A 24494-nucleotide genomic window follows, 5' to 3' on the forward strand; every position below is an offset into this window, starting at 1 on the left:
ATCCGGACGTCGAATCAGAGCCAAATTCAAATCCAGCAAAAATGGTCTGGCGCACATCTCTAATCAGTAGACACTGCCCAATCTACCTGTGTGCCATGAGTGTGTTAAAAAATAAGAATTTACTTACCGATAATTCTATTTCTCGTAGTCAGTAGTGGATGCTGGGGACTCCGTCAGGACCATGGGGATTAGCGGCTCCGCAGGAGACCGGGCACAAAAGTAAAAGCTTTAGGATCAGATGGTGTGCACTGGCTCCTCCCCCTATGACCCTCCTCCAAGCCTCAGTTAGGATACTGTGCCCGGACGAGCGTACACAATAAGGAAGGATTTTGAATCCCGGGTAAGACTCATACCAGCCACACCAATCACACTGTACAACCTGTGATCTGAACCCAGTTAACAGCATGATAACAGCGGAGCCTCTGAAAAGATGGCTCACAACAATAATAACCCGATTTTTGTAACAATAACTATGTACAAGTATTGCAGACAATCCGCACTTGGGATGGGCGCCCAGCATCCACTACGGACTACGAGAAATAGAATTATCGGTAAGTAAATTCTTATTTTCTCTGACGTCCTAAGTGGATGCTGGGGACTCAGTCAGGACCATGGGGATTATACCAAAGCTCCCAAACGGGCGGGAGAGTGCGGATGACTCTGCAGCACCGAATGAGAGAACTCCAGGTCCTCCTCAGTCAGGGTGTGCCCCTGACCAAGTATCAGCTCGGCAAAGTTGTAAAGCCGAGACCCCTCGGGCAGCCGCCCAAGATGAGCCCACCTTCCTTGTGGAATGGGCATTTACATATTTTGGCTGTGGCAGGCCTGCCACAGAATGTGCAAGCTGAATTGTACTACACATCCAACTAGCAATCGTCTGCTTAGAAGCAAGAGCACCCAGTTTGTTGGGTGCATACAGGATAACAGCAAGTCAGTTTTCCTGACTCCAGCCGTCCTGGAAACTATATTTTCAGGGCCCTGACTACATCTAGCAACTTGGAGTCCTCCAAGTCCCTAGTAGCCGCAGGTACCACAATAAGCTGGTTCGGGTGAAACACTGACACCACCTTAGGGAGAAACTGGGGATGAGTCCGCAGCTCTGCCCTGTCCGAATGGACAATCAGATATGGGCTTTTTTGAGACAAACGCCGCCAATTCTGACACCCGCCTGGCCGAGGCCAGGGCCAACAGCATGGTCACTTTCCCTGTGAGATATTTCAAATCCACAGATTTGAGCGGTTTAAACCAATGTGATTTTAGGAATCCCAGAACTACGTTGAGATCCCACAGTGCCACTGGAGGCACAAAAGGGGGTTGTATATGCAGTACTCCCTTGACAAACTTCTGGACTTCAGGAACTGAAGCCAATTCTTTCTGGAAGAAAATCGACAGGGCCGAAATTTGAACCTTAATGGACCCCAATTTGAGGCCCATAGACACTCCTGTTTGCAGGAAATGCAGGAAACGACCGAGTTGAAATTTCTTCATGGGGCCTTCCTGGCCTCACACCACGCAACATATTTTCGCCACATGTGGTGATAATGTTGTGCGGTCACCTCCTTCCTGGCTTTGACCAGGGTAGGAATGACCTCTTCCGGAATGCCTTTTTCCCTTAGGATCCAGCGTTCAACCGCCATGCCGTCAAACGCAGCCGCGGTAAGTCTTGGAACAGACATGGTACTTGCTGAAGCAAGTCCCTTCTTAGCGGCAGAGGCCATGAGTCCTCTGTGAGCATCTCTTGAAGTTCCGGGTACCAAGTCCTTCTTGGCCAATCCGGAGCCACGAGTATAGTTCTTACTCCTCTACGTCTTATAATTCTCAATACCTTGGGTATGAGAAGCAGAGGAGGGAAGACATACACCGACTGGTACACCCACGGTGTTACCAGAACGTCCACAGCTATTGCCTGAGGGTCTTTTGACCTGGCGCAATACTTGTCCAGTTTTTTGTTCAGGCGGGACGCCATCATGTCCACCTTTGGTCTTTTCCAACGGTTCACAATCATGTGGAAGACTTCCCGATGAAGTCCCCACTCTCCCGGGTGGAGGTTGTGCCTGCTGAGGAAGTCTGCTTCCCAGTTGTCCACTCCCGGAATGAACACTGCTGACAGTGCTATCACATGATTTTCCGCCCAGCGAAAAATCCTTGCAGTTTCTGCCATTGCCCTCCTGCTTCTTGTGCCGCCCTGTCTGTTTACGTGGGCGACTGCCGAGATGTTGTCCCACTGGATCAATACCGGCTGACCTTGAAGCAGAGGTCTTGCTAAGCTTAGAGCATTGTAAATTGCCCTTAGCTCCAGTATATTTATGTGGAGAAAAATCTCCAGACTTGATCACACTCCCTGGAAATTTTTTTTTTTTTTTCCCTGTGTGACTGCTCCCCAGCCTCTCAGGCTGGCCTCCGTGGTCACCAGCATCCAATCCTGAATACCGAATCTGCGGCCCTCTAGAAGATGAGCACTCTGTAACCACCACAGGAGAGACACCCTTGTCCTTGGAGATAGGGTTATCCGCTGATGCATCTGAAAATGCGATCCGGACCATTTGTCCAGCAGATCCCACTGAAAAGTTCTTGCGTGGAATCTGCCGAATGGAATCGCTTCGTAATAAGCCACCATTTTTCCCAGGACTCTTGTGCAATGATGCACTGACACTTTTCCTGGTTTTAGGAGGTTCCTGACTAGCTCGGATAACTCCCTGGCTTTCTCCTCCGGGAGAAACACCTTTTTCTGGACTGTGTCCAGAACCATCCCTAGGAACAGCAGACGTGTCGTCGGAAACGGCTGCGATTTTGGATATTTAGAATCCACCCGTGCCGTCGTAGAACTACTTGAGATAGTGCTACTCCGACTTCCAACTGTTCTCTGGACCTTGCCCTTATCAGGAGATCGTCCAAGTAAGGGATAATTAAGACGCCTTTTCTTTGAAGAAGAATCATCATTTCGGCCATTACTTTGGTAAAGACCCGGGGTGCCGTGGACAATCCAAACGGCAGCGTCTGAAACTGATAGTGACAGTTCCGTACCACGAACCTGAGGTACCCTTGGTGAGAAGGGCAATTTGGGACATGGAGGTAAGCCTCCTTGATGTCCAGGGACACCATATAGTCCCCTTCTTCCTGGTTCGCTATCACTGCTCTGAGTGACTCCATCTTGATTTGAACCTTTGTATGTAAGTGTTCAAAGATTTCCCATTTAGAATAGGTCTCACCGAGCCGTCTGGCTTCAGTACCACAATATAGTGTGGAATAATACCCCTTTCCTTGTTGTAGGAGGGGTACTTTGATTATCACCTGCTGGGAATACAGCTTGTGAATTGTTTCCAATACTGCCTCCCTGTCGGAGGAAGACGTTGGTAAAGCAGACATCAGGAGCCTGCGAGGGGGAGACGTCTCGAATTTCCAGTCTGTACCCCTGGGATACTACTTGTAGGATCCAGGGGTCCACTTGCGAGTGAGCCCACTACGCGTTGAAACTCTTGAGACGACCCCCCACCGCACTTGAGTCCGCTTGTACGGCCCCAGCGTCATGCTGAGGACTTGGCAGAAGCTGTGGAGGGCTTCTGTTCCTGGGAATGGGCTGCCTGCTGCAGTCTTCTTCCCTTTCCTCTATCCCTGGGCAGATATGACTGGCCTTTTGCCCGCTTGCCCTTATGGGGACGAAAGGACTGAGGCTGAAAAGACGGTGTCTTTTTCTGCTGAGATGTGATTTGGGGTAAAAAAGGTGGATTTTCCAGCTGTTGCCGAGGCCACCAGGTCCGATGGACCGACCCCAAATAACTCCTCCCCTTTATACGGCAATACTTCCATGTGCCGTTTGGAATCTGCATCACCTGACCACTGTCGTGTCCATAAACATCTTCTGGCAGATATGGACATTGCACTTACTCTTGATGCCAGAGTGCAAATATCCCTCTGTGCATCTCGCATATATAGAAATGCATCCTTTAAATGCTCTATAGTCAGTAAAATACTGTCCCTGTCAAGGGTATCAATATTTTCAGTCAGGGAATCCGACCAAGCCACCCCAGCGCTGCACATCCAGGCTGAGGCGATCGCTGGTCGCAGTATAACACCAGTATGTGTGTATATACCTTTTTAGGATATTTTCCAGCCTCTCAGCTGGCTCCTTGAGGGCGGCCCTATCTGGAGACGGTACCGCCACTTGTTTTGATAAGCGTGTGAGCGCCTTATCCACCCTAAAGGGTGTTTCCCAACGCGCCCTAACTTCTGGCGGGAAAGGGTATACCGCCAATAATTTTCTATCGGGGGAAACCCACGCATCATCACACACTTCATTTAATTTATCTGATTCAGGAAAAACTACAGGTAGTTTTTTCACACCCCACATAATACCCTTCTTGTGGTACTTGTAGTATCAGAAATATGTAACACCTCCTTCATTGCCCTTAACAAGTAACGTGTGGCCCTAAAGGAAAATACGTTTGTTTCTTCACCGTCGACACTGGAGTCAGTGTCCGTGTCTGTGTCGACCGACTGAGGTAAATGAGCGTTTTACAGCCCCTGACGGTGTTTGAGACGCCTGGACAGGTACTAATTTGTTTGCCGGCCGTCTCATGTCGTCAACCGACCTTGCAGCGTGTTGACATTATCACGTAATTCCTTAAATAAGCCATCCATTCCGGTGTCGACTCCCTAGAGAGTGACATCACCATTTCAGGCAATTGCTCCGCCTCCTCACCAACATCGTCCTCATACATGTCGACACACACGTACCGACACACAGCACACACACAGGGAATGCTCTGATAGAGGACAGGACCCCACTAGCCCTTTGGGGAGACAGAGGGAGAGTTTGCCAGCACACACCAAAAACGCTATAATTATACAGGGACAACCTTTATATAAGTGTTTTTCCCTTATAGCATTTTAATATATATATACATGTCGCCAAATAAGTGCCCCCCCTCTCTGTTTTAACCCTGTTTCTGTAGTGCAGTGCAGGGGAGAGCCTGGGAGCCTTCCCACCAGCATTTCTGTGAGGGAAAATGGCGCTGTGTGCTGAGGAGAATAGGCCCCGCCCCCTTTTCGGCGGGCTTCTTCTCCCGTTTTTCTGAGACCTGGCAGGGGTTAAATACATCCATATAGCCCCCAGGGGCTATATGTGATGTATTTTTAGCCAGAATAAGGTACTATCATTGCTGCCCAGGGCGCCCCCCCCCAGCGCCCTGCACCCTCAGTGACCGCTGCTATGAAGTGTGCTGACAACAATGGCGCACAGCTGCAGTGCTGTGCGCTTCCTTATGAAGACTGAAGAGTCTTCTGCCGCCGTTTCTGGACCTTCACTTTTCGGCATCTGCAAGGGGGGTCGGCGGCGCGGCTCCGGGACGAACCCCAGGGTGAGACCTGTGTTCCGACTCCCTCTGGAGCTAATGGTGTCCAGTAGCCTAAGAAGCCAATCCATCCTACACGCAGGTGAGTTCACTTCTCTCCCCTAAGTCCCTCGTAGCAGTGAGCCTGTTGCCAGCAGGACTCACTGAAAATAAAAAACCTAACAAACTTTTACTCTAAGCAGCTCTTTAGGAGAGCCACCTAGATTGCACCCTTCTCGGCCGGGCACAAAAATCTAACTGAGGCTTGGAGGAGGGTCATAGGGGGAGGAGCCAGTGCACACCACCTGATCCTAAAGCTTTTACTTTTGTGCCCTGTCTCCTGCGGAGCCGCTAATCCCCATGGTCCTGACGGAGTCCCCAGCATCCACTTAGGACGTCAGAGAAATATTATACCCCCACCCACACAATGAAAAACACAATAATCAGACAGTTTTGATACAACTTTTCCACATACAGGTATGTATGGACGTTAAAAATTAGATTTTCTAGGCTCCTCCCAGGAGTCAGCATGAAAAAAACAAAAAAAAACAGTGGCACTAATTTACAAAATGAACTACCGTATATGTGCAGCACAAAATTCCTTGTACAGATGTACCTACTGTAAATTACTCCTTTTCAGGGGATGACTCCCTGCACTAGAAGGCACCTACGTCTGCAAACTGGGGCACTGAGCAAAAGCAATCATCATATGATAAATCCAATCTGCTACCCCTTATACTTTTCATTCCCTTTATCGCACTTCAGTAACCTCAGTTCGCAAAATGAAACCTCGATTTTGCATTACTGAACAAAAACTAGAATTTACCGGCAACGTAGTGGCTAAGTGGTTAGTATTGCTGAGACCATGGATTCAAATCCCGGCTCATTGTGCGTTTTGTATGTTCTCTCTGATTTTTACTGGGTTTCCTCCTGATGCTCCGGCTTCCTCCCGCAATACAAAGACAGTAGGTTAATTGGCTGCTGACAAAATTAACCCCAGTGCGCAATAGGGAATATACAGTATAAATTGTACTAGAGAGCAAGGACTGACGTGAAGGATTAAGTGTTCTCTGTTAGCAGTGTTGTGTAATATGTAGGCGTAAATAACTTTTTGGCAAAAACATAGGGTGTAGTACAGTATATGTCGATCTTTTGACTGCAAAAACAAACAGTGCTATTTGTAATCATTTTTGCAATTGCTGCATCATTGTGCCCGCTGCGCCATATACAGTTGGCTTGCGCTCAACAGCTCTCTGTTGCTTCAATTATAATGTACAGATGTAGCCATGATCCTCTTATGGCGATGCAGCATGCCGCAACATAGCACGCTGCATGGCTTGCCAGGCTGCGACATTTGCAGCCGGAGATTGCGCCATTAATTCCTAAAGGAATTACATCGCAGTAAGATGAGCATGACTACATCTGTAACCGTGATGAAACTGCTCCATAGTTATTATTTTAAATGATATCGTACTTACAGGAGGGCCAGCCCCAGGTAATTTGCAGTACTTCCCCAGTACATGGGATTTTCCATTATATTAAACGGGAAGCCAGTCACTTTCTTATCCATCAGGATTCCAAAGTAGTCTCCTGCAATCAGAGAAAGAATAATGTCTGTGAGACAGATTTTGATTCCATGGCAACAAGCGAATGGTCTGTGAGGAAGGCGGCCATTTTGTTTTGCACATCGGCTAGAATATACTGGTATATGTACCTTGTATAATAAGCCAGGTCCACCACAACACAATTACATTCAAAATAATCATGTGACTCATGAACTAAGCTGCAATAATCATAGTATCCACACAGATTCTGTCATTTTTTTCTTTTCCCCCCAGTGTTATGGCACCCCAATAGTATTAGCTATGTTTACTAAGTTGAGAATTTGACCCTGAAATTAGAGGGGGGGTTAATAATATGGGGTGTGTAGATGCCCACATGGCACTGGCCACAGCCACACAGTGTTTGCCACAGCTCCTTCTCTTTTCTGTATTATTATTATTATTATTTAATTATATGGCGCCACATGGGATCCGCAACGCCTAACAACGTACATGAACAAATGAGCAAAACAAGAAAAACAGCGACTTAGAGTACAAGACAATGTAAGACAAGTACAAAGTATATAAACATCAGCCATGACACTGAAATAAGCATCATAATGGCCGAATCCAAAGGCTAGGTGCCGATGTAAGGAGTATGGAGTAGATGATAGTCTGAGTAAGAGAAGGAAAAGCACACGAGGGAAGAGGGCCCTGCTAATGACACAGACAGGGTAGACCAGTGTTTCCCAACTGCGATCCTCAAGGTACACCACTATCACGACAGCGGCATCTCGCCCGGCAGAATGCCGGCAGCGGGGCGAGTAGTACAAGCTCCCTTCCGGGCTTGCTGCGCTCGCCACAGGTTGTATTCCCACTCTATGGGTGTCGTGGACACCCACGAGTGGAAATAGCCCCTGTGCGCCGGTATTCCGGGTGGCAGCATTGTCGGCTGTCGGCATTCCTGTGTCAGCATACTGATTGGTGGAGACCCGACAGCTGGAAAATTGAACGGATCCCTTGGGAAACAGTGAGGTAGACAGTGAGCATGGAACAGAGGGTTTTTAAACATTCTTAGTCCCAAGCCAATACGGGGATACTGTTATTAGGTCGACCAAATTTAGGTCGACACGCATTAGGTCGACGTGGTCACTAGGTCGACATGGAAAAAGGTAGACGTGAGTTTTTCACATTTTGTTTCTAATTTTTTTTTTACTTTTTCATACTTTACGATCCACGTGGACTACGACTGGGAATAGTAACCTTGCCCGAAGCATTGCGAGCGAAGCGAGCCATGCGAGGTGACACAGTGCACTAATTGGGGTTCCCAATCACTTTCCGAAGAAAACACCAAAAAAAGGAAAAAAAAACTCATGTCGACCTTTTTTCATGTCGACCTAAGTGTGGTCGACATAATGACCCATACCCCAATATGGCCCTTAATTCCGCCCTGGTTCTGAGGAAATACTCAGAATGAAATCAATAAATCTACTAACTGAAGAGACAACAGTGAGGCACGAGGCACTGTGTTGAGCATTGCTCCAACTTCATCTTTGTCTTAGAAGGGGGTCCATTTTAAAGTGTACAGAATCAAGTAAAATGATAATTATTTAGCGTAAAACAGGATGGAGGTCACTGAATGATACAAAGGAATTTTGCTTTCTATAAGGCTGAATCGGAATAGGGGCACAAAGTTATTCCGTTAGCCTCATGGCGTCAGACGGCAGCAGAAATTAATAAACGACCTGTGAGACATATACACGTATACAGACAAAACAACATTAACGGTATGTTCATAAGACCTCTTAAATAAGAAGAAAATAAACGACAGCTTGCGCAATTTGTCAAACTCGCCTCAGCACAGGATATAAATAATTTTTTTATTGTATATAAAATGTCACTGGTCTAAATATACACGCTGTTGTATTGTAATGGTAATGAACACCTCAGCGAACTTCTTCTCTAATGGACAATGCAATATCCTGCTGCTTGCGTCTGCGACAAAGTGATCCGTGTTAGTAACTAGATAGATGGAAAAAGCTCCAGGAGTGTGATGGTTATTTGCACAATGCATAATGCATTCTAATGTGCGATCTATGCTCATACGCCATTCTGCCTGTTCTATGAAGTCAGCGCTTCTGCAGTAATAGACCACATTAAAGCAGCAAACTCTCTCTCATAAAATCGCCCTGGTAACGCTGCTGCTGTGTTGGGAAAGTTACTTGTGGTTCTGTGTCTCGATACAGCACAGAGGTGCTGAAATCTTACAGCCTGTTCTCAAACAAGATAACGCATGCAAATTGTCCAACCACTTCAAACTGTGGCTGTCGTTTAGATTGGCATAGTGGCCTATGAGGCTTCAGTAAAAGAGGTTCTGGTGCAGAGTTAGAGCATATCTCCCAACTTTTGAAGAGTAACAAAGAGGGACCCTGACGTGCCCGAAAAGAGGCGTGGCTTTACGGCAGAGCCACGGTCACACGCCACGCACCCTTTTACCGTCACTCAGAGGGCACGCCCAGCGCTCTGTGAGCTGCTGGCATGCCCCCACTCCCTCTGTCACCTGTGAATTGTGAATAGATGCGCATGCGCACAGCGTCTATTCTCCGCTGCTCTGCTAAGCAGAGCAGCAGTGACAGGGGCCTCCCAACTCCCTACAGAGGCCTCCCAACTACCCCTACTCCCACCCCGGGACACTGTGACCAGCGGGTGGGAAAGCAGGACAGTCCCAAAAAACGTGACTGTCCCGCGAAAATCGGGACAGTTGGGAGGTATGTTAGAGGTATATGTAAAAATGTATGTGTGCAATAAGTATTTTTGTACTGCTAATAGGAGCGCCAAATTTGTACATCTCCATCCATATGTAGATTCATTCCCAGTTTGCATTTAAGGGGGGTTGTTCAATTAGTCGAAGAACTTACAGATGTGTCCTCATACATCTTTGCTGCAGTCACGTCAAACAGCCCCTCTTAGCATGCCAGGTTGCGTGAGAATCTTCTTTTTTACTTCTCTTCTGCTGAAAATGCATCTTAATCGCAACATAATGCGACTAGGATGCACGAGGAGTCCGCGCTGAGTAATGTGATATATGACCAGAGTATATCTGTGTGCGAATGAGTCTCTGAATCTGTACACAGAGTGCTACAATGTAGCTACTGCAGCTTTTTTCCATGTTAAATTCTGTTTGGCTCCGCATACAGACTCAGAGCCTAATTCAGCATGGATCGTAGATGTGCACGGCTTCTATCAAGAGATTACCAGCTGAGCAGTGGATGATCACTGGCTCTCCCAATTTGCCCCCACCCCCTGCGGAATACTGCTACTGGTGGGATGGACAGCAGGACAGTGATCAATTTGCGGGACTGTCCGGCTGCATTCGGGACAATTGGGAGGTGTGGTCCTGTGAAGTATAAGGTAACATATGAATAATATATAATTCAAGTGCACAGTGTAGAACCCGTCAGATCCCTGGAGGAGGAGGAGTGAGACTAAAAGGTTTTCTAATAAAGATAGTTTACAAGCATGGGAAATCCTGCGAGTGCCTTCTGCCAATATTCCAATATAATCCCAGTGTAGCTTTTACAACCCAGCCTTATACATGTAAAACTGGGAAATTCTGTTCCTGCAATTTGCGATGATGACCGGCCGCCCAGCTAGCAAGCCGTAAATCATAATAATACAATGGTATTTCTATTCTAAAATGATGTAATATTTCTGCTTTTACTATTTTGAGACACATTGAGCCTGATAGAGTAAGGAGTGTACACGCTCACACGGCACTGACCACACCCACACAAGCACTGGCCACACCTCCTACGCTTCCCACATTAAGGGCCCTCGGTCATTTTCAGCGGCAAGCCCATGTGGCCCTTAATCCTGCCCTGGCAGTCTCTTCTACCATGTAAATGCTGGTGCTACTCAGAGACCCACCTCTGGCGAGCAAACAGTATACTGATCTATGAAAAATACAGTGATTAATAAGAATTTGAGGAAAAAGATTGCAGTATTACCGTAAGACAGTCACATAATTTATCTTACAGATATGTACAGTAAGTGCTACTGAGCAAACATCTGACTTGTGCAAGATTCATACAGAGCTGCCATTTTCCACACTCTCATCTCTTACAGGTCCTTCAGGAGAAATAGAAACATAAGAACATTTCCCATAATGACTGTATCAGTAATGCTCCTGAGTGGATGGCTCCCATTTATGAACGCCCTTCCCGAAAAGGTTCAGAAAAAGTGTATACTGTATATCTTCACTTATACACCCAGCTGTTTCCATGGTAGCAGGCAAAAGTGGCCCAGCTACCTATACACAGCGGAGGCAGCCATTTGGTGGTCTGCACCAATATTCAGCTTAGTTTACCATATGCATTATTGCCTAGTGATGTCTCAATTTGCAGTTAATTCATAAACTGCATTCCCAGATTATATTGGTCTAATTATAGGCGTATTAAGAGACGAGGGGGCCCCTGTGCAGTCTTCACCTGGACCCCCTCCAAGCTAGCCGACAGGGTATAGTAAGACTCTAGTGATGTACCAGAGTCTACAATACCATTTCCCCGGCAACTAAGCTACTGATCCTGCACAAAATGCTGGGAAAATGGCCGCTGCACCATTTCCCCAGTGAGTTTGTAATGCTGGCGCTGTGGGACTCAGAAGAGGCAAGTAGTGAAAAAAAGGGTGCACCCATTATAGAGATACACCACAATATGGTTGCCTAGTATATTGGGGACAAGCACACTTCAAGGCACAGACTGAATTAGTCACGAAGTTCCAATGTGACACTACTACACTGTATCTTATATTAGGTGCTTGCCAAAACTCTGTTTTTAGGTTTAGATTGCTGCGTATAGAGGATTTAGTGGTCCTTTTTACAGGGGGCTGTAAAAGTGACATTTGCGTCTTGGGCCTCATACATAATTTTTTTTCAGCTCCCACACACTGACCAATCACTGGGCTCTCATTCATTCCTATGTAACCACTAGTGATCTGTCATTTGCCACGTGATCCCTGTAGTGACAGGTAATGCAATATTTCACAGGGCTTTGTACAAGGAGGCTACTTTGGGCCGAAGATTACCTTTCTCAATGGAAATTGGTGAAGAGTGGTCTTTTTCAACTACTGGCCTAGGCTTAAAGACCTAAGGCTGGTTATGAATTTTGGTGGGGATCCCAGATGTTTTATTATTTATTTATTTCTGTTAATTTTAGCTTTTTTGTAAATAAGAAGCCTGCACGGATCCTAGGCAGGGCCAGATTACCAATGGGGCAGATGGAGGCCCAGCATCATGGGAGAATGATGATGACCACCTGGTGTCTACACAGTCAGCCATAAATCATAAGTATTAAAACTGTATTTCGTGTTTTCTCACAAAATTCTGCAATTTTTCTATTTTTATGCATTTAGTGAGACAGTGGGGCTGATGGTGAAAGGATGTACACGCCCATGAGGCTCTGTCCACACCCACAATGCACTGGTCAGAGCTCTGCCCTGGAACATGGTCAGCACCAGGCCCTTACCTTACTAAGCATCTGTTTTTTCAGGGGTTTGCACAGCGATGCTCGTCACTTTGCAAACCCCTGAAAAAACAGATGCTTAGTAAATGTACCCCCATAACTGTAATCCATCGCACACGTTACAAATAAATTCTGGGGTAACTTCCATGCATACAGGTCACCCGACAGAACAGAGGGGAGCAGCCTGAGTGTCAGGACCCAAACAGGCGGTCTTAGTATCTGCTTTTGGGGTCCCCTGGTTGTTAGCTATGAAATACGCTCCAGGCGCCTTGCTTTTGGGAATGTTAGAATACCGATACGCTTACACTGGGAGCACACACCGTGTGTCTACTGATGGAAAAAATAAGAATTTACTTACCGATAATTCTATTTCTCGGAGTCCGTAGTGGATGCTGGGGTTCCTGAAAGGACCATGGGGAATAGCGGCTCCGCAGGAGACAGGGCACAAAAAGTAAAGCTTTAGGATCAGGTGGTGTGCACTGGCTCCTCCCCCTATGACCCTCCTCCAAGCCAGTTAGGTACTGTGCCCGGACGAGCGTACACAATAAGGGAGGAATTTTGAATCCCGGGTAAGACTCATACCAGCCACACCAATCACACCGTACAACTTGTGATCTAAACCCAGTTAACAGTATGATAACAGCGGAGCCTCTGAAAAGATGGCTCACAACAATAATAACCCGATTTTTGTAACTATGTACAAGTATTGCAGATAATCCGCACTTGGGATGGGCGCCCAGCATCCACTACGGACTCCGAGAAATAGAATTATCGGTAAGTAAATTCTTATTTTCTCTATCGTCCTAGTGGATGCTGGGGTTCCTGAAAGGACCATGGGGATTATACCAAAGCTCCCAAACGGGCGGGAGAGTGCGGATGACTCTGCAGCACCGAATGAGAGAACTCCAGGTCCTCTTTTGCCAGGATATCAAATTTGTAGAATTTTACAAACGTGTTCTCCCCTGACCACGTAGCTGCTCGGCAGAGTTGTAATGCCGAGACCTCTCGGGCAGCCGCCCAAGATGAGCCCACCTTCCTTGTGGAATGGGCCTTAACCGATTTAGACTGTGGCAGGCCTGCCTCAGAATGTGCAAGTTGAATTGTGTTACAAATCCAACGAGCAATCGACTGCTTAGAAGCAGGCGCACCCAACTTGTTGGGTGCATACAGTATAAACAGCGAGTCAGATTTTCTGACTCCAGCTGTCCTGGAATATATTTTCAGGGCCCTGACAACTTCTAGCAACTTGGAGTCCTCCAAGTCCCTAGTAGGTGCAAGGCACCACAATAAGCTGGTTCAGGTGAAACACTGACACCACCTTAGGGAGAGAACTGGGGACGAGTCCGCAGCTCTGCCCTGTCCGAATGGACAAACAGATATGGGCTTTTTTGAGAATAAAACACCAATTTGACACTCGCCTGGTCCAGGCCAGGGCCAAGAGCATGGTCACTTTTTATGTGAGATGCTGCAAATCCACATATTTGACTGGTTTTAAACCAATGTGATTTGAGAAATCCCAGAACTACGTTGAGATCCCACAGTGCCACTGGAGGCACAAAAAAGGGGTTTGTATATGCAATACTCCCTTGACAAACTTCTGGACTTCAGGAACTGAAGCCAATTCTTTCTGGAAGAAAATTTACAGGGCCGAATTTGAACCTTAATGGACCCCAATTTGAGGCCCATAGACACTCCTGTTTGCAGGAAATGCAGGAAACGACCGAGTTGAAATTTCTTTGTGGGGCCTTCCTGGCCTCACACCACGCAACAAATTTTCGCCACACGTGGTGATAATGCTGTGCGGTCACCTCCTTTCTGGCTTTGACCAGGGTAGGAATGACCTCTTCCGGAATGCCTTTTTTCCCTTAGGATCCGGCTTTCCATCGCCATGCCGACAAACGCAGCTGCGGTAAGTCTTGGAACAGACATGGTACTTGCTGAAGCAAGTCCCTTCTTAGCGGCAGAGGCCATAAGACCTCTGTAAGCATCTCTTGAAGTTCCGGGTACCAAGTCCTTCTTGGCCAATCCGGAGCCATGAGTATAGTTCTTACTCCTCTACGTCTTATAATTCTCAGCACCTTAGGTATGAGAAGCAGAGGAGGGAACACATACACCGACTGGTACACCCACGGTGTTACCAGAACGTCCACATCTATTGCCTGAGGGTCCCTTGACCTGGCGCAATACCTGTCCCGTTTTTTGTTCAGACGGGACGCCATCATGTCCACCTTTGGTATTTCCCACGGTTTACAATCATGTGGAAAAAACTTCTCAATGAAGTTTCCACTCTCCCGGGTGGAGGTCGTGCTGAGGAAGTCTGCTTCCCAGTTTCCATTCCCGGGATGAAAAACTGCTGACAGTGTTATCACATGATTTTCCGCCCAGCGAAAAGTCCTTGCAGTTTCTGCCATTGCCCTCCTGCTTCTTGTGTCGCCCTGTCTGTTTACGTGGGCGACTGCCGTGATGTTTTTCCCACTGGATCAATACCGGCTGACCTTGAAGCAGAGGTCTTGCTAAGCTTAGAGCATTATAAATTTACCCTTAGCTCCAGTATATTTATGAGGAGAAAAGTCTCCATACTTGATCACACTCCCTGGAAATTTTTCCCTTGTGTGACTGCTCCCCAGCCTCTCAGGCTGGGCTCCGTGGTTACCAGCATCCAATCCTGAATGCCGAATCTGCGGCCCTCTAGAAGATGAGCACTCTATAACCACCACAGGAGAGACACCCTTGTCCTTGGATATTGGGTTATCCGCTGATGCATCTGAAGATGCGATCCGGACCATTTGTCCAGCAGATCCCACTGAAAAGTTCTTACGTGAAATCTGCCGAATGGAATTGCTTCGTAGGAAGCCACCATTTTTACCAGGACCCTTGTGCAATGATGCACTGTTTTTAGGAGGTTCCTGACTTGCTCGGATAACTCCCTGGCTTTCTCTTCCGGGAGAAACACCTTTTTCTGGACTGTGTCCAGAATCATCCCTAGGCACAGCAGACGTGTCGTCGGGATCAGCTGCGATTTTGGAATATTTAGAATCCACCCATGCTGATTGTAGCAGTATCCGAGATAGTGCTACTCCGACCTCCAACTGTTCCCTGGACTATGCCCCTATCAGGAGATCGTCCAAGTAAGGGATAATTAAGACGCCTTTTCTTCGAAGAAGAATCATCAATTCGGCCATTACCTGGGTAAAGACCCCGGGGTGCCGTGGACAATCCAAACGGCAGCGTCTGAAACTGATAGTGACAGTTCTGCACCACGAACCTGAGGTACCCTTAGTGAGAAGGGCAAATTTGGGACATAGAGGTAAGCATCCCTGATGTCCCGGGACACTATATAGTCCCCTTCTTCCTGGTTCGTTATCACTGCTCTGAGTGACTTCATCTTAATTTGAACCTTTGTAAGTGTTCAAAAAAAAATTTTTTTTTTTTTTTTTTTTTAGAATAAGTCTCACCTAGCCTTCTGGCTTCAGTACCACAATATAGTGTGGAATAATACCCCTTTTCTGTAGTAGGAGGGGTAATTTAATTGTCACCTGCTGGGAACACAGCTTGTGAATTTTTTCCCATACTACCTCCTTGTCGGAGGGAGACTTGGTAAAGCAGACTTCAGGAGCCTGCGAAGGGGAAACGTCTCGACATTCCCATCTGTACCCCCGGGATACTACATGTAGGATCCAGGGGTCCTGTACGGTCTCAGCGCCATGCTGAGAACTTGTCAGACGCGGTGGAACGCTTCTGTTCCTGGGAATAGGCTGCCTGTTGCAGTCTTCTTCCCTTTCCTCTATCCCTGGGCAGATATGATCTTATAGGGACGAGAGGACTGAGGCTGAAAAGACGGTGTCTTTTTCTGCAGAGATGTGACTTAGGGTAAAAAACGGTGGATTTTCCAGCAGTTGCCGTGACCACCAGGTCCGATGGACCGACCCCAAACAAGTCCTCTTCCTTTATACGGCCATACTGTGCCGTTTGGAATCTGCATCACCTGACCACTGTCGTGTCCATAACATCTTCTGGCAGTTATGGACATCGCGTTTATTCATGATGCCAGAGTGCAAATATCCCTCTGTGCATCTCGCATATATAGAAATGCTCTATAGTCAATAAAATACTGTCCCTGTCAAGGGTATCAATATTTTTAGTCAGGGAATCCGACCAAGCCACCCTAGCTCTGCACATCCAGGCTGAGGCGATCGCTGGCCGCAGTATAACACCAGTATGTGTGTATATACTTTTTATTATATTTTCCAGCCTTGTCAGCTGGTCCTTGAGGACGGCCCTATCTATAGACGGTACCGCCACTTGTTTTGATAAGCGTGTGAGCGCCTTATCCACCTTAAGGGGTGTTTCCCAACGCGCCCTAACTTCTGGCGGGAAAGGGTATACCGCCCATAATTTTCTATCGGGGGGAACCCACGCATCATCACACACTTTATTTAATTTATCTGATTCAGGAAAAACTATGGTAGTTTTTTCACATCCCACATAATACCCTCTTTTGTGGTACTTGTAGTATCAGAAATACGTAACACCTCCTTCATTGCCTTTAACGTGTGGCCCTAATAAGGAATACGTTTGTTTATTCACCGTCGACACTGGATTCAGTGTCCCTGTCTGTGTCTGTGTCGACCGACTAAAGTAAACGGGCGTTTTAAAAACCCTTGACGGTGTTTTTGAGACGTCTGGACCGTACTAATTGTTTGTCGGCCGTCTCATGTCGTCAACCGACCTTGCAGCGTGTTGACATTATCACGTAATTTCCTAAATAAGCCATCCATTCCGGTGTCGACTCCCTAGAGAGTGACATCACCATTACAGGCAATTGCTCCGCCTCCTCACCAACATCGTCCTCCTACCTGTCGACACACACGTACCGACACACAGCACACACACAGGGAATGCTCTGATAGAGGACAGGACCCACTAGCCCTTTGGAGAGACAGAGGGAGAGTTTGCCAGCACACACCAAAAACGCTATAATTATATAGGGACAACCTTATATAAGTGTTTTCCCTTATAGCATCTTAATATATATATAAGCATATCGCCAAATTAGTGCCCCCCCTCTCTGTTTTAACCCTGTTTCTGTAGTGCAGTGCAGGGGAGAGCCTGGGAGCCTTCCCTCCAGCCTTTCTGTGAGGGAAAATGGCGCTGTGTGCTGAGGAGATAGGCCCCGCCCCTTTTTCGGGCGGCCTCGTCTCCCGCTCTTAACGGATTCTGGCAGGGGTTAAATATCTCCATATAGCCTCCGGAGGCTATATGTGAGGTATTTTTAGCCAAAATAGGTATTCATTTGCCTCCCAGGGCGCCCCCCTCCCAGCGCCCTGCACCCTCAGTGACTGCCGTGTGAAGTGTGCTGAGAGGAAAATGGCGCACAGCTGCAGTGCTGTGCGCTACCTTTAGAAGACTGAGGAGTCTTCTGCCGCCGATTCTGGACCTCTTCTTACTTCAGCATCTGCAAGGGGGCCGGCGGCAAGGCTCCGGTGACCATCCAGGCTGTACCTGTGATCGTCCCTCTGGAGCTGATGTCCAGTAGCCAAGAAGCCAATCCATCCTGCACGCAGGTGAGTTCACTTCTTCTCCCCTAAGTCCCTCGTTGCAGTGATCCTGTTGCCAGCAGGACTCACTGTAAAATAAAAAACCTAAGCTAAACTTTCCTAAGCAGCTCTTTAGGAGAGCCACCTAGATTGCACCCTTCTCGGCCGGGCACAAAATCTAACTGGCTTGGAGGAGGGTCATAGGGGGAGGAGCCAGTGCACACCACCTGATCCTAAAGCTTTACTTTTTGTGCCCTGTCTCCTGCGGAGCCGCTATTCCCCATGGTCCTTTCAGGAACCCCAGCATCCACTAGGACGATAGAGAAACAGTAATTCTTAGAAGAGAGCAGCGCGTCACTAGGCTCAGCCATCAAACACAGAACATAAAAGCTTCACCATTAACCTGCCACCTTTCCCATTTACTCAAACAGCTCTTGCTTTGCATTTGAAAGGCAGATGAGCATTATTGCACAGCAATGCGGAGTGCGACACAGGTCTGTGATATCAACGAGTATTTGATTCTTAAGTGTAATTTTCTCATCTCCCCGAGGAATCCTCTCTTCTCCATGGTGATGACAGCATACTGAAGATGGGCCATAGAACGGTTTCCAGGCTTCACTGGGGAAGGGGCTTTACTGGATATAGGCTGCAATTATCTCTTTCCCAGAATCCTAGGTTGCATCGTATTCCATGACATTATACGGCAAATACATTTTTCTTTCACAATCATAACAATACGGAGAAAAACTCTGCAGAGAACTGCTGGTTCTAGTAGCTTGCACAATGAGGTTGTAATCTATATGATAATGTGTAGGTATGCAGCGTAGAAGTCACATGTGAGTCATAGTTAACACAGGCTAATTAATATGTTACAAGACCCATTAGTCACACAGCTGTTAATTAAGTGGCCGAAGCTGGTTCTGGACCCCTGCTGACCTTGAGCTTTATTTTTGGACACCTAGTAGTAAATTTTGAGTTGCATGTCGGTTTGCAAACTTACTTCGGTGCATATAACCCCCGGACACAAGTTATATATGTTTCCCTTGATTTAGATTTGCTTGGACACACTGTAATCTTACTGTGAATATGGAAGTAACCGTTGCACACATTAGTACGGGTTCGGTATAATTTTCTGCCGCATGGGATGCTGCATGTCAGTATGCCGACATCGGCATTCTGGTAGAATGCCAGGATGGGGGCGAGCTGCGCTCGTCAAGCTGTGGGCTCGGTGGCGAGCTACGCCCACCACAGGTTCTGTTCTCCCTCTATGGGTGTCGTGGACGCCCATAGAGGGGGAATCACCTACCTTGCCGGTATACCGTCGGCGGTATGGTGCCCCCATCGGGATCCCGGTGTCGGAATTGTGGCAGCCGGGATAGAACTGTATGACAAGGTTAGTACAAATGCCTACTTTCTATAAGCTCAAAGAATATGTCTAGAAACCAAACCCTACTCTAACAGCACAGAAGAAGAAACACTGACATATCTATAAGGGGTGCGGTGTACACGAGCCCCTGGGTGCAGGGTGGCCCCCATACTACACACCCTGCACCCATTTCATTATACTTCCCGCTCTGTTGGCCCGGCGCTGGCTGCAGAGCTAAAGAAGTCACTGGGAAAATGGCTGCAGTGGCCATTTTCAGGTGATTTGCGTATACGCAATAGAGATATCCCTGGGAACGTGGTGCTTGGTCTTTTTCCACCGGCGACGGACGTTGGGTATCCTGCAGTAAAATTAGTATGTCAGGTGTGTTTGTGAGTGTGTGTGTATATAGGACTGTTAGATTGACCCCCAGTGGGTGCGATTCCCCGGAGCCAACCACTGGGAGAACTACATCTCCCAGCAGTCCTTGAGCCTCCCAGCAAACCGCTCCCCAGTGGGAAGATGGAGGGGAGACCACCGGAGGGGTATAAACCGGCACGAGACGCGGCTTATCAGGGATTTTGTTTCACCTGCCTCAGGCAGCTGAAGCCAAATTCCCGGAAATAGACCAATTTTGTGCAAAAACAAAGCTGTTTCTACAGAAAACACACAGGTTTCACCGAGCCCGAGTGTTTCAAACAGGATAGCATGTTAAAAAAAAAAAAAAAAATTGGTGAAACATCGGGAAAAACACACAATGTTTTACCGGGGCTAATAGGATATCCCCCTCAGAGTGACAGGAGCCTCTCATACCACTTTCATACCGTCTGAGGCTGGTCGCACCCGGGAACCTGACACGGGAGCTCCCAGTGTGCGACCCGCCTCAATACCCCCTTTCACACCGCAGACTGCAACCCGGCAATATGCCGGGTTGGTGACGATGGCGGTGACGCGGCGTGGGCGGTACTGGGAGAACACATGATCGCTAAGTGCCGCCCGTCCACACACTGTGAACGGGAAACGGGTCACACTGACCCGGCTCCCGTTCACACCGCACAGCGAGTCGGGTCGCTAGCAGGGTAGAAATACCGGGTCGCTCAACCCGGTATATTGCCCCTGGTACCTTTCACACCGCACAGGAACTCGGGTTATGCGCACTCATGTGCCAATAACCCGTGTTCAAAGCTGCTGGTGTGAAAGGGGTATCACACACAGCGGCGCGAGTGTGTGCCCGCTCTTCCGGGTCCAGCTCTGTTGCAGGCAGTTAAGGGACATTGCAGCAGCTCCGCTGGCCAGGATTCCTGTGTCCTGCACCAGCCTCTTCTGGTGGGGCGTGAGGGCCACATGGTACCTGCTGTGTGATGTTTGGGTCTGGATACTGGGGAGTGCAGCGCAAGTGATTGGTAATCTGATCACACACACACACTGGGGGGAATTCAAATGTTTGAAAAGTCAATTGGGAGTCTGTTTTTTCCTATTGAATAGACAGGAAAAAAACCCAACCGACTTTTCAAACATTTGAATTCCCCCCATTGAGTCTCCCATTTCCAAATTCTGAAACATTTTTGAGCACGACAGATAGAGACACCTTTGCTTTCTGATGGTCAATGTACAGACTTTGTTTCATGCACAACATTATTAAAAAGATTGTATAAAATCACCTTCAGGCCGTGAGTATAAGGTGTATATGAAACAAATGCAATTCGTGTTTAGAAGCGGTACCATCCCCGAGACATCTCATTATGGTATGCAAATATTCCAAACTACGGAAAAATCCGAGATCCAAAATCCTTCTGGTCCCAAGCATTTTGGGTCTGGGACAGACAACCTACGTAAATGACAAGTCTCTTTAATGTACGTTTAAAGAATAGACAAGATTGCCTTCATAATACGGAGGCAGGGGGTGTAGTATGGTATGCCGGCGGCCGGGCTACCGGCGACCAGCATACTGGCGCCGGGAGCCCGACCGCCGGCATACCGACTGCCGGCATACCGACAGCGTGGCGAATGCAAATGAGCCCCTTGCGGGCTCGCTGCGCTCGCCACGCTATTTTATTCTCCCTCCAGGGGGGTCGTGGACCCCCACTAGGGAGAAAAAATAAGAATTTACTTACCGATAATTCTATTTCTCATAGTCCGTAGTGGATGCTGGGGACTCCGTAAGGACCATGGGGAATAGCGGCTCCGCAGGAGACTGGGCACATCTAAAGAAAGCTTTAGGACTAACTGGTGTGCACTGGCTCCTCCCCCTATGACCCTCCTCCAAGCCTCAGTTAGGATACTGTGCCCGGACGAGCGTACACAATAAGGAAGGATTTTGAATCCCGGGTAAGACTCATACCAGCCACACCAATCACACCGTATAACCTGTGATCTGAACCCAGTTAACAGCATGATAACAGAGGAGCCTCTGAAAGATGGCTCACAACAATAATAACCCGATTTTTGTAACAATAACTATGTACAAGTATTGCAGACAATCCGCACTTGGGATGGGCGCCCAGCATCCACTACGGACTATGAGAAATAGAATTATCGGTAAGTAAATTCTTATTTTCTCTAACGTCCTAAGTGGATGCTGGGGACTCCGTAAGGACCATGGGGATTATACCAAAGCTCCCAAACGGGCGGGAGAGTGCGGATGACTCTGCAGCACCAAATGAGAGAACTCCAGGTCCTCCTCAGCCAGGATATCAATTTTGTAGAATTTTACAAACGTATTTGCTCCTGACCAAGTAGCTGCTCGGCAAAGTTGTAAAGCCGAGACCCCTCGGGCAGCCGCCCAAGATGAGCCCACCTTCCTTGTGGAGTGGGCATTTACAGATTTTTGGCTGTGGCAGGCCTGCCACAGAATGTGCAAGCTGAATTGTACTACAAATCCAACGAGCAATAGTCTGCTTAGAAGCAGGAGCACCCAGCTTGTTGGGTGCACACAGGATAAACAGCGAGTCAGATTTCCTGACTCCAGCCGTCCTGGAAACATATATTTTCAGGGCACTGACAACGTCTAGCAACTTGGAGGCCTCCAAGTCCCTAGTAGCCGCAGGCACCACCAATAGGTTGGTTCAGGTGAGACGCTGAAACCACCTTGGGGAGAAACTGAGGACGAGTCCTCAATTCCGCCCTGTCCGAATGGAACATCAGATAAGGGCTTTTTCAGGATAAAGCCGCCAATTCTGACACGCGCCTGGCCCAGGCCAGGGCCAACAGCATGACCACTTTCCATGTGAGATATTTTAACTCCACAGATTTAAGTGGTTCAAACCAATGTGACTTTTGGAACCCAAACTACATTGAGATCCCAAAGTGCCACTGGAGGCACAAAAGGAGGCTGTATATGCAGTACCCCTTTTACAAACGTCTGAACTTCAGGGACTGAAGCTAGTTCTTTTTGGAAGAAAATTGACAGGGCCGAAATTTGAACCTTAATGGACCCCAATTTCAGGCCCATAGACACTCCTGTTTGCAGGAAATGTAGGAATCGACCCAGTTGAATTTCCTCCGTCGGGCCTTACTGGCCTCGCACCACGCAACATATTTTCGCCAATTGCGGTGATAATGTTTTTGCGGTTACATCCTTCCTGGCTTTGATCAGGATAGGGATGACTTCATCCGGAATGCCTTTTTTCCTTCAGGATCCGGCGTTCAACCGCCATGCCGTCAAACGCAGCCGCGGTAAGTCTTGGAACAGACAGGGTCCTTGCTGGAGCAGGTCCCTTCTTAGAGGTAGAGGCCACGGATCCTCCGTGAGCATCTCTTGAAGTTCCGGTTACCAAGTCCTTCTTGGCCAATCCGGAGCCACGAATATAGTGCTTTCTCCTCTCCATCTTATCAATCTCAGTACCTTGGGTATGAGTGGCAGAGGAGGGAACACATACACTGACTGGTACACCCACGGTGTTACCAGAGCGTCTACAACTATTGCCTGAGGGTCTCTTGACCTGGCGCAATACCTGTCGAGTTTTTTAATCATGTGGACGACTTCTGGGTGAAGTCCCCACTCTCCCGGGTGGAGGTCGTGCTGAGGAAGTCTGCTTCCCAGTTGTCCACTCCCGGAATGAATACTGTTGACAGTGCTATCACATGATTTTCCGCCCAGCGAAGAATCCCTGCAGCTTCTGCAATTGCCCTCCTGCTTCTTGTGCCACCCTGTCTGTTTACGTGGGTGACTGCCATGATGTTGTCCGACTGGATCAACACCGGCTGACCTTGAAGCAGAGGTCTTGCTAAGCTTAGAGCATTGTAAATGGCCCTTAGCTTCAGGATATTTATGTGACCCTAAGCCCTGGATATTCCTTCCCTGTGTGACTGCTCCCCAGCTTCGCAGGCTGGCATCCGTGGTCACCAGGACCCAGTCCTGAATGCCGAATCTGCGGCCCTCTAGAAGATGAGCACTCTGCAACCACCACATGATGGATACCCTTGTCCTTGGTGACAGGGTTATCCGCTGATGCATCTGAAAATGCGACCCGGACCATTTGTCCAGTAGGTTCCACTGGAAAGTTCTTGCGTGGAATCTAACGAATGGGATTGCTTCGTAGGAAGCCACCATTTTTACCCAGAACCCTTGTGCATTGATGCACTGAGACTTGGTTCGGTTTTAGGACGGTTCCTGACTAGCTCGGATAACTCCCTGGCTTTCTCTTCCGGGAGAAACACCTTTTTTCTGGACTGTGTCCAGGAACATCCCTAGGAAACAGAAGACAAGTCGTCGGAACCAGCTGCGATTTTGGAATATTGAGAATCCAATCGTGCTGCCGCAACACTACCTGAGATAGTGCTACACCGACTTCCAACTGTTCCCTGGATCTTACCCTTATCAGGGAATCGTCCAAGTAAGGGATAACTAAAATTCCCTTCCTTCGAAGGGATATCATTTCGGCCATTACCTTGGTAAAGACCCGGGGTGCCGTGGACCATCCCTACGGCAGCGTCTGAACTGATAGTGACAGTTCTGTACCATAACCTGAGGTACCCTTGGTGAGAAGGGTAAATTTTGACATGAAGGTAAGCATCCTTGATGTCCCGAGACATCATGTAGTCCCCCTTCTTCCAGGTTCGCAATCACTGCTCTGAGTGACTCAATCTTGAATTTGAACCTCTGTATGTAAGTGTTCAAAGATTTTAGATTTTAGATTTAGAATCGGTCTCACCGAGCCGTCTGGCTTCGGTACCACAATAGTGTGGAATAATACCCCGTTCCC

At 47.9% G+C, this 24494-nt stretch overlaps 1 protein-coding gene across 1 annotated transcript in view; it reads right to left on the minus strand.

The window, feature by feature from the left end:
* Nucleotides 1–24494, minus strand: part of PEMT (phosphatidylethanolamine N-methyltransferase) — a 445039-nt gene that overhangs the window by 76142 nt on the left and 344403 nt on the right. Inside the window, exon 5 of the mRNA XM_063934839.1 lies at nucleotides 6809–6920. Within this exon, the coding sequence (XP_063790909.1) occupies nucleotides 6809–6920 (112 nt within the window). The remainder of the gene's footprint in view (nucleotides 1–6808; nucleotides 6921–24494) is intronic.

This window comes from Pseudophryne corroboree, chromosome 7, assembly GCF_028390025.1.
Source record: "Pseudophryne corroboree isolate aPseCor3 chromosome 7, aPseCor3.hap2, whole genome shotgun sequence".
In the NCBI taxonomy this organism is placed as follows: domain Eukaryota; kingdom Metazoa; phylum Chordata; class Amphibia; order Anura; family Myobatrachidae; genus Pseudophryne; species Pseudophryne corroboree.